The sequence below is a fragment of the Leptosomus discolor genome, chromosome 4, assembly GCF_034619465.1.
Source record: "Leptosomus discolor isolate bLepDis1 chromosome 4, bLepDis1.hap2, whole genome shotgun sequence".
NCBI classification, from domain to species: domain Eukaryota; kingdom Metazoa; phylum Chordata; class Aves; order Leptosomiformes; family Leptosomidae; genus Leptosomus; species Leptosomus discolor.
This window is the reverse complement of record NC_141394.1, coordinates 42880675-42889575: the sequence shown is the minus strand read 5'-3', so window position 1 is coordinate 42889575 and position 8901 is coordinate 42880675. Positions and strand designations below refer to the sequence as shown.

Sequence of the window (8901 nt, the reverse complement as noted above, 5' to 3'; positions counted from 1 at the left end):
ATGGCCCCCACCCTCCTCCAGAAGCTCTTCAACAAAAGGGGCGGCAGCGCGGCGGCCCCCCACGGACGGGCTCCGGGGGAGGGGCCCGCCTTCAGGTGAGCCGCGGGGGCAGGGCGGGTCCGGGCTCGCCGGAGCTGGCTCCGCATGGGCCCCGGGGCTGCCCCGGCTGCGGGGGAGGGGAGAGGAGAGGCCGGCAGGGAGCGAGAACATCGCTGCTCGCGGCCGCGGCGCAGGTGTTCCGCGGCCCCCCTTGGGGCTTCCCCTTCGCCAAGTTTCCGCAGGGACCGAGGGGGAGCGGCCCACGGGGAGGGGGCATCCCCAGGCGGGGCGGGGGGCGGCGGGAGGCTCCACCGCGGCGGGGTGGCTCTTCTCCCGCCTTTCCCTCTCGTTGGATCCCTCAGCCATTTTCTATCCGAATTAGAAGCGGCGCGTTGGGAGCCGCGGGGCGCTCCCCGCCCGGCCCCTCGGCGGCACCGGGGAGGGGCGCCAGGCCTGCGCCTCCCTTGTGTCCGTGCGTGGCTGCTGCGGTAACGGGCGTTCGGGTCTGCTCAGCCCTGGGAAAACGAAAAATGGCTTAATGGTTGTGACCTAAATACACGTGCGTAGTCCGGGGACCCACTGGGCGCTGGGTACCTTCACTGCGCTCTCTGCCTGTGGTACCACAGTTCCTTAAAGGGAGATTTGGGCGCTGTTGCTACTTCAGTGCTTGAATATGTGATCTTTGTGTAATATTGAATTATTAGCGTTTTCTAAACCCTCGGGGACAGCATTTTGCTTCAGCTGGTGGTTTGGAACTTTGTTACTTTCTGCATCCGTTCGGCTCGCAAGACCCAGCCGGCCCTGGTGAGCACAGTGACTGTCACATGCGTGCCCGGTGAGCTCTGTGGCTTGCCTTTTTTCCTTTTTTTTTTTTTTTTTTTTTCCTTGTTCGGCATGAGTTGACTAGTCTTGTGATCAGATGGTATGCAGCGCAGAATTGGAATCTGGGCTTTCACTGCTGCAACTATTGAGAATGGTAAGGGAGAGGGGTGGAAAATACCTTCTTGATCCACAAAATGCCATAGTGCTGGGTATGGAAGATCACAATCATGGAGCCATTATGATTTCAAAGATGGGTTGTGTGGGCCGTGGCCAAAGTTGCAAGATCGTAGTGAAAAATGGCATTAGGATATTTAGCTTATAAGGTGATTCCTTTGGATGCTAGGACTCTATACTGGTGCTGCATTCATATCTGAGAACAGGGCTGGTAGATTTCGGGGGGCTGTAAAGTCTGTATGCTATACTTGCTAGTTACATTTTGTAGCACTTATCTACCTTATGAATTAAGTATCTCCTTTAATTTGAAAGAAAACAAATATGTTTTCCACTTTTAAACCGAGTGACAATCCCCAACTAACTCTGTTCTTTTGCCTTGTAGTTAAAATCTTACCCAGTACTCTGTATCAGAGACCAGTGCTGTTAGTTCTAGTTTTAAGGTTATTGGATTTGTCAAGGATCTCCATGAAGGCAGATGCCTTGCATGGTGTGTCCCCTGTTAAAATCAGTAAGAGTGCTCCATCTGGAGTATTTTGTGGGCTAGGGATCATATTTATTTTCTTCTTCCTGTTCCTCAGATAAGATATTCCACACTCAGATTTCAGTTTGAATAGTATCTAAATGATGTGACACTTGAAACAGAATCTGTTATTATTAAAATGCTGTTGTAGGTACCCATCACTCTATTTATCCCTTATTTTCCCCCATTCCCTTGCTCTCTGATTAGTTTTTGGCAAACTTAAGGTTTATAAAGTTACTTGAAGCATTTTGCATGCAGGTGTCCCCCCCCCCCCTGTTTCTAGTCATCTGTTGATGACCTGTGCAGGAGCATACTTACTGGGTCTTACAAGCTCTGCTACAAGGTTTTTAATAGACTTTGTGTTGAACAGTAATCTCTGAATGGAGAGATGTGACTGGACCTAAGTAAAAGGGAAAACTTAATCCTTTGGTAGTTTCTGCATTAAGCATATGCTGCTGGTCGCTGTTAGAGGCAAAGTGGCAGGATCATTTTCTGTTCTAAAGGCAAGCCTATATTTTTAAGGATTTTAGTTAGTTTTATTCCCAGTTCATGTTTTGATTAGTGAGGTACTTCCACATTCAGGATTTCCTGCTGTGTATAGCTCTCTTAAGTGGCCCTGTAAGACCATCTGTATCCTTGGACTTTGAGTTGCTGTGAAGGTCTTGAAACCCTAGGTGTATTCACACATCCTCCTTACCCAGAACAATAGCAGAATCACCAAAAAGCTCTTTAGAGATAATACCTCCTCAAATTAACTTAATTTGACAACATTTTTCAAGTATGTTGAGAAGCTTTGCGTTTTGTCGCCTTCCCAGGAACACCAGGAGAAGAACACCTTCTTTGTGGAGGGCCATCAACCAGGCTTGAGGTTTGCCTGTAACAAGTACCATGTGTGGTTGTTCTGTTGCCCCCTTTCCTTTAATGGGAGCTAAATCTTGACCAAACATCATGCTTCCTTTCTTTGGCTCTGAAGAAAACAGCAAGCTACAAGATCCATGCTGCTTAGCAGGATGAGCTGGCACAGCCTCAAAGAAAGAGAAAGACGTGGTGCCTATAGCTGAATGTGGAGCCACAGGAAATGATTTCTTGGGTGCATGAGCATTAACATCTTAATTGGGATCAGGAGTGCTCTTCTAAAGAAAACCTCTCAATTGTCTCCACTTACTGCACTTTGGCTCCTATAGCCAAGTAGCTTTGGTGCGTAAACTGGATTCCTGTTGGAATGAACAACACTAGAAAATGGGCTCCAGCCACTAATGGGCGTTCAATCCCTGGGACTAGACTACAGCTGGTCAAAAGTAAAACCCCAGAACACGTATAGTGTGGGCATCAGGTCCTTAGCACGAATTAATTCACTGTGTGGATCTAGTCCTATCAGGCTGTGCTACATGTAAGCACAACCCTTACTTGCTGGGTGAGGAGAAAGTAAACGTGAGGTGTAGATGTTAATATAGAGCTATTAGGATAGTTGGACTCCTTATTGGCCTGTGCCTGCCTTCGAAATAATGGAAGTATGAAGTGGTAGAAGGGTAGTAGTTAGAATTGTAGAATATCTTAATTCTTTTTTAAAAAAGAGAAATTATAAACCACCTGGAGAACAGATGGGTATTAGTGACATGATACTGTATTTGTTCTGAGCAGTTTTGTACACAGGTCTTCAGCTTCTGGTTTCTGTTACTATGCCTTTTTGCTTCCCTTAACTAAAAAGATCTATAAATATGTTTGTGTATGTATGTGTATGATGCATATGTAAAAATATATGCGTATACACACGTACATACCTTACAACGGACATGTTTGAGTAACTGTAGTCCAATATATTTCTATTTTGCTTCTAACGCTCTGAGGAAGTCCTGATTACTTTGTGCGTGAGAAATGTGTATTTATGTGGCTAAATTCCTGTAATATTTCTTATTTCATCACATTGAGAGTGATTTTTTTGGAGTAGTTTGTACAGGTGTTTGGAGTGCTACCAGGGTCATGTGCTCAGCAGAATGGTAGCTATTACTACAAAACCAAAGCATTCTACTCCCCATGAATTTTAAATTGTAGAGGTTAAGCAGAGTGTTTTATAAGCACGTAGTATCTCAAGACTAGAATGTCTCAAGTGCTAAGCACACATTTGAGTGAAGTATTGGGGGCTGGCTTTGAGGAAATGGATGTGGGTTGCAGGTAGTGTGTACTTAAATTTATAGCAGTTCCTCTGTAATAGTGTTTACCTGTTTCTAGGATGAGATTTCACATCAGTGCTTTTCAGTACTTTTCAACATGGAAGATTGACTTTATCCTTAAACTGAGGGCTAATTTCACACTAATTTCAGTCTTTGATAGTTTCGTGGTGTGTTGTTTTTTTTTTATGAAGTACCTATATCCAGGCATGTAAGAACGAAAAGAAATGCCTTGGAGTTTTCAGAAGATAGTGCTTTCACTGCTCCATGTGTAATTTCTGCATTGCAACCTCTGAAATTTCTTTGATACTGGTATGTTTAGTGAAGGAATGCTGTAAAACAGGGAATAATTTTGTTTTATGTGAATTCTATAACAAAAAAAAGTGTTATTTCAGCTGTGTCTGAAACTCGCAAACAGGCTGTTTCTTCAGCTTTAAGTATCAGATGCTCCTTCTGGTGTCTATAATGGAGCGGATGTCATGTTGTAACTGCAGGATATCTATCTGGTAACAGTTTGTTAGTTTTGGTATATGAGATCATTTGTTTGGCAGCTGATCCTAGTAATTCCTTTGGTCATAGCACTGAAATGCTTGGTGAGATCCTACTTGCTAAGCATTATTTCGCAGCATCTATTACCAGCCTGGCAATGTTCCACCTTCTGAAAAAGGAAAGAAAGGGGTAGTGAGCTTTGAGTCTGCTTGCATGTCAGTTTGTTATATCTTTGTTAAAATGAAACACTCCTCAGTAAATTCTTGTAGCCTAATTGGGTTTCTTTTGAGCTTCTTGCAGCTTTGCAGACATCCACATGGCAATAATGCTGCTGAACACCAATGTACATCTTACATGGAAATGTCATCAAACATCTGGCTGTAAACCATTCAAAAAGCACGTGAAAGAAAATAGCTGTTTTATATTCTGTAGGAAGGGTGATACAGCCCAGGGCCAGAGCTGAGTGTGGGGGCAGGGAAGCTTAAATAGCAAGTCTAAGCCACATACTGCTTCACTGACAGCTGAAGGTGAGCCTTAAGGTGCAGTATTATACCTCTGCTCTGGCATTAGCCTTTCCTCAGTAATGAGAGATAAAGAGTAAGTTTTACAGGAAGAGATTTATTACAGTCTCACTCAAGAAAACAGCTCAGAGAGGAAGTGATTGGAATTACCGTCTTCTGACATGGAAACCAGGCTTCCAGCCTGGGGCTGTTTTGAAGGAAAACAAACCAATCCCAAGTCCTCTAGCTTTTGAGCTTTGCAGGAACCAAGGCCATTCGCCGCCTTAAGTTCGGATTTCCTCTCCCCTACATGCCCCTCTCACTGGACAACGTCTTGGTTTCCTCCAGCTTTGCTCTGAGACTAACTCTCACTCTTTCTTAAAGCTGCAAGAAGATACCCCCTTGGTTTTTTGGGTTTGGTTTTTTCCCCACAGATGGCTAAAAACTGTCTGGAAATGTGTGAGCTATTGACATTCGGAGAGGGATGGGTGTACCTTGGTGGTTTAATTCCATGAAAAGATGCATTTTTGCCTAACTGATCAAATTGGTTTTGCCAGGGGATTATCCTATTTCTGATTTACAAGTAACTTATCCATGTGGCATAACCAGCTAGCAGTGTATTTCTAACACACCTGACTTAAATTGATGTGCAGTTGGATAGTAGGTGCTTGTTTCCTTATTCTTGGGTTGTTTTGTTGTTTACATGTCCAGAACTGGGTAGGTGAGTGCTCTGCCACAGACAGAAAGCCTTGGACCTACTTTCCTTGTTGGCAGCACAACTTCAAGCAGAATACACTACAATCTAAAGCAATGATGCTAATGATGTAGGAGAATACTTGTCTGTTGATGCAAATGGATTGATGCGAGTGAGAAATTAGAGGTGCTTAGGGCTGAAAAATGTGGACATTCATTCATAAAAGCTGAATTTATAGAGAAACTTTTTAAAAGCTGATGCTTAGCTTTATTGCCAATAGAGTCTGGCTTCATGTAAAGTTACATAAACCTCATAATTTTTCTTATGTAAGCTGAGTTCAAGTAGCAGAATAGCTTTATTAAAACTTGAGAGAAGAAGAAAATGGAAGAGGTTTGACAAAAACATTGTAATCATTAGTCGTCGTGTCATCCCACTTTGACGTTGTGGAATGTAGGTCTTCCAGTGCATGGTAGTGGCCTTTAGCTTTCACTCTGGTCTGAACAATGAGTGACAGCAGACCAAAAGCCCAGAGAGAGTAAATGTGACAAAATACCTGGGGTCAGAGGGGCCAGAAAATGGAGTAATTGTTTTCATAAAAGCCATTTATTTCTTGTTCTAGCATCAGTAATATTGAAGCTGCTGAGGACCTCTTTTGCAAAGACAGTTCTTTGGATTAATACTGACTGTATGTGCCACAAACTGTGGTGACATACCTGGTCTTTTTAGGTATTCCTTCTGACACTAAGAAGCATGTGCTTTCATCTGTCCTCTGCTTTGTACCTTAGTGATGTTCAGGGATGGCTTCTGAAGAGAATACTCTGTTTTAGAGCCATGTGTTGTGTTTTATATTTGTCAGCAGTTGTTTCTACTAAGTACACCCGTGATTAAGAGGGCAGTGTTGTCTTGCATGCTGCTTAGACAAAGTGTTGTAAGAAGCACGTTCTTAGGCTATCCTATTTATCAGTATTTGCTATGTGAAGGTTTCCATGGGTACGCTCGTTAGGGAAAAGATGAGGGATGCAATTCTGTAGGATGGTGGTTAACAGGCTTGCTAGAGAGAGTAAGTGAGAAAAGGAGGACTTTGAATTGGGTGGTACTTGTGCGAAGACAGCAAATGTGCCTGCACCTTTGCATACACTTTCTGCTGTAGTGTTGGATTACTGCTGATCTGACTAACGGACAGGGATGTGGTTGTTCACCTTTGCTTGTCATTGTGCTCTGCCTCCACTTCTTAATCTTCAGGTTCTCCATTCTCCTCACCTTAACAGTGCTTACTGCCTTTCTCGCCTCACTTCATTTGCCCTATTTGTATGCGTTTATTGCTCTAATACTGTAGCAATGTCCTGTCTTGTGACCTCAATCTTGCATATAAAAACAAGCTCCTGTGCAGACTGTGAGGCAAAGTGTTCTTCTGAGGCACTGAGGGGACTATCTTAGGAGTTCCAGTAATAGTGCCTGTGCCTTCCCCACTACAATTAGGGCAAGTACGGGTGCTTTTACATGACTAACAGCCAAAATACCTGTTCTGTCAGTCACCACGCTTCCTGCATGTTGGTGAGATTTAGAATCATACTGATAATGGGCGTGGGAGCTTTATATTACACTTGCTGCTGTTAAAACTGACTCATGATTTTCCTTCCATAGCCTGTGCCGAAGTGAAACTTGAGCTGTGATGTAATTACTGAATCGATATGGGGCTTTCTCTGCAACGTGTTCTCACCTCCATGCAATACACTTCAGCTTTTCTCCTCTAAGGTGCTTAGTGGAGTTTCACACGTGCTAGTGGAATCAGCTGTATTAAGTAAACAATCTGACATTATTTATTTACTTCTATAATAGAGGTGCTAACAGGCTGAATTTGGTATTGGCACTTTCAAATTAGAAATCAAAACACTTTTATGTTTTTCTAATGAAGTCAGGAAGTTTCTTACAATAATAACTCTTAGTTTTTGTTGTCATTATGTTTACTGACTTTCATGAAAGAAAACAGTGGCTTTAATGAACTTAGTGTTCTGGATTTCTGTGCAGAGTCTTTGCACTGAATTCGGAATCTGGATGTGATCTGACACCTGACATTGCTCAACTTTTGGGGCTGGGTGTGTGAATGCGCAGATTTAGGCATACAGAAAATCTGAGCAGAGTATAGTAGATGATGTTTTGGAAGGAAACCCCAGAGATAATGATCTACAAACTGTTGAGTACGTAGTTCTAAGCAGGTTATTCTTGAATTGTTATTCTTTCACTGAATGTGGATTATTTTACAGAATTTAGTATACTCTTGTAATGTTAAAGCTGTCTTCTGGAAAAGACAGTTATGGAAGTTTTTTAAAATCTGCAACTCAAAAGAGTTCCTTATGTTCAGACAAATTTTTGTGTATGCGTTCTGTTTTTTTGTGTGGGCACGTGAGCTTGTCCAACTATTACTGATCAGTTGAGTGCTTGTATCTGTCATCTTTCCTTGCCTTTCCTTTCATGTTACCACAAAGTGATCTTCTAAAGACTTTGTATTTAACACTCTGCTCTCTGACTTGCACTCTAAAATCGATTGTGCTTTTTAAGACAAATCCTACTATAGGAAAGGTCAAGGGCTTTTTGTTTCTGAAGTCCTGGCTTGTCTAACATGACTGAGTTAAAAAAGCTTGGCAGACACCTGTTAAGCTGAGGGAAAGGAAGGATGGTGACCTTCAATGCAGGGACAAGGAACACGTGAGGCGCAGAAAGCGCTTTGCCCAGATGTACAGCAGCGGGGTTAGCCCGTGTGTTAAGGCTCTGGTCTTGGCAAATGGCTGCAGCATACAAGATTCTGTTACATTCTCCCATGCTGAAGTTGATTATTGGCTGGATGTTTGTCACTTCCACGGTAGTGTTGATAGAACAGAGACTGTTGGAGCCCTCCTCGGTCATGTTGGTGTAAAGGTCGGTGATATAACTTGCAGTAGTTTGTGTTAAGCTGTCAGACTTCATGCAGAAAGGGTTATGGGGAGCTCATATGTTCTAGTTCTCAGCAGTATTGAGAAGACTGGAATAAAGAGCTGGGAATTCGTAACCACTTCAGTTCACTTGGCAGACAACTGTAGTGACATGCATCTGAGCTCTTACTTGATCTTGGCTTTTAGCCAAGGAAGAAGGTTGCTCTCACATGGTAGCCAGTTGAAACAGCTTCAGCAGTGCCAACCTCTGTCTTACCAACTATTTAGAGTCTCTAAATCACATCAAGTTAAAGAATTGGAAAAATCAACCTGTTCTGATTATAAAGTTATTTATGACATCTAGCTATGAATATACAGCATGCTTACTAAGGGCTAAAACGATTTAACATATGATTCCAGATTCTAGAGTGGGTAACATCTGGTGGCTTCAGTATTTGGGAGACTTGAGGATGTAAGTCAGTCCTTCACGGCGGACTAAATCAGACTACAGTTTAGCTCAGGAAAAACTCGAGTACTAAACTTCTTGTGTTCAGAAGTTCCTGTTTGCAGTCTTACAGACAGGAAT

At 43.0% G+C, this 8901-nt stretch overlaps 1 protein-coding gene across 1 annotated transcript in view; it reads left to right on the top strand.

Moving 5' to 3' along the window:
- The window catches only part of FNIP2 (folliculin interacting protein 2), a 48823-nt gene continuing 39922 nt past the window's right edge, over positions 1–8901 (top strand). The window contains exon 1 of the mRNA XM_086464068.1: positions 1–95. Coding sequence (XP_086320194.1) covers positions 1–95 — 95 coding nt within the window. The remainder of the gene's footprint in view (positions 96–8901) is intronic.